Raw genomic sequence first — 1,308 nt, forward strand, 5'->3', positions numbered from 1 at the left:
GTGAAACTATCAATAGGCAAGATATTGAAATTAATAGTAATAGGTTTGCTAAAAAAAGTAATAATAATTATGATAGTAGAAATAATTGTTAAAGTAAATAGGATTGTTTGGAAGAATATATTGCTCGAAATGAAGAACTTATAGAATTCGAATAAGTAGGAGAGTTTCCTTTCTTAAATATAGTTTCTATGAAAGACATAAAAATGGTAAAAACTAAATTGCTTGACTAAGAATCTTAAAATTTTAGTTAAAATAAATTATTGATGTAAAGTATAGATATAAACTATTTAGCAAATTAACAATACTAACTCTATTATGATGGTAAGTTAAAGAAAATTCTAATACAGTAGCACTTAAAAGTGATATAAAAACCTAGTTTTGGCTAAATTATGAAACATATTTAGTTGGAACCTACAGACAATCTCATCTATTCTTATAATAAGTATAAAAATGAATACAAAACTCATAATGCTCACAAAAAGAAATTTGATGTAGATAGTTAATCTTAAATTTAATATAGCCTTGCTGAAGATTTTAATATCAAAAAAAAGAAACTAACCTTAATCCTCAACTAATGTCAAATTCAAGATTAAGAATTTATTATCAACATTATGCAATAAAAACTTTATCACCTATCAATAAAACTAAATCATTAAAAACATTAAAATTTTTTAAATAACATATTATAATAAGTTAGATCAAAAAAACTATCTTTAGAAATTTAAAATATTGATTATCATCTCTAGCCTTGCTCAATACCTAGTTTAAGCTGTTTCAAGATAAATTTGTAAGGGTTTAATTGTTCTTCAAATAATTTTGAATTCTAAGAAAGTTTATTTTTCTTTTACTGCTGCAATTAATAAACAATCTAAACTTTAAAGATAAAAGCAAGAAAATGCTCAATTAACCACTTTTTTAGCCTATTAGAGGGTGAAATTTTATCAGAAAAATCCTCTGCCCTACATAAAATTTCTTTGGATTTAATTTTTTTTGGCTAATATCAAAATGATATAAGCCTGATAGAAAGCATGGAAAAATTATTAAGAGAAGCTGTATTTATCTAAATATGGAACCTATCTTTCAAATTCAAAGAAATTGTGGCATTCGAAGCTGCAGGAGAATTTGAAAAAAATTCTCACGGATCTTTATGTGAAAGCTATTTAATAACATAACCAAAAGAAAGCTTTCTCTAAAATAGGATAGATTAAAGCTCCTTTCTTTCTCCAATAATAAAACATAAGGAAGCTAGCCCTAAGCAAAATATTAAAAAGCTGAGTATTGACCATAAATTTAAATACTAATAACCGA

General features: G+C 24.5%; 1 protein-coding gene across 1 annotated transcript; it reads left to right on the plus strand. All coding sequences in view use genetic code 6, as the record gives it.

Moving 5' to 3' along the window:
• Positions 1-450: 450 nt before the first annotated feature.
• TTHERM_000042742 (hypothetical protein) lies at positions 451-1,020 on the plus strand (the record flags this gene model as incomplete). The annotated part of the gene is made up of 1 exon (XM_012797184.1): positions 451-1,020. The coding sequence occupies one exon, from the start codon at positions 451-453 to the stop codon at positions 1,018-1,020; it is 570 nt and encodes a 189-aa protein (XP_012652638.1).
• Positions 1,021-1,308: the final 288 nt, after the last annotated feature.

The sequence above is a fragment of the Tetrahymena thermophila genome, assembly GCF_000189635.1.
Source record: "Tetrahymena thermophila SB210 genomic scaffold scf_8254667, whole genome shotgun sequence".
Taxonomy (NCBI): domain Eukaryota; phylum Ciliophora; class Oligohymenophorea; order Hymenostomatida; family Tetrahymenidae; genus Tetrahymena; species Tetrahymena thermophila.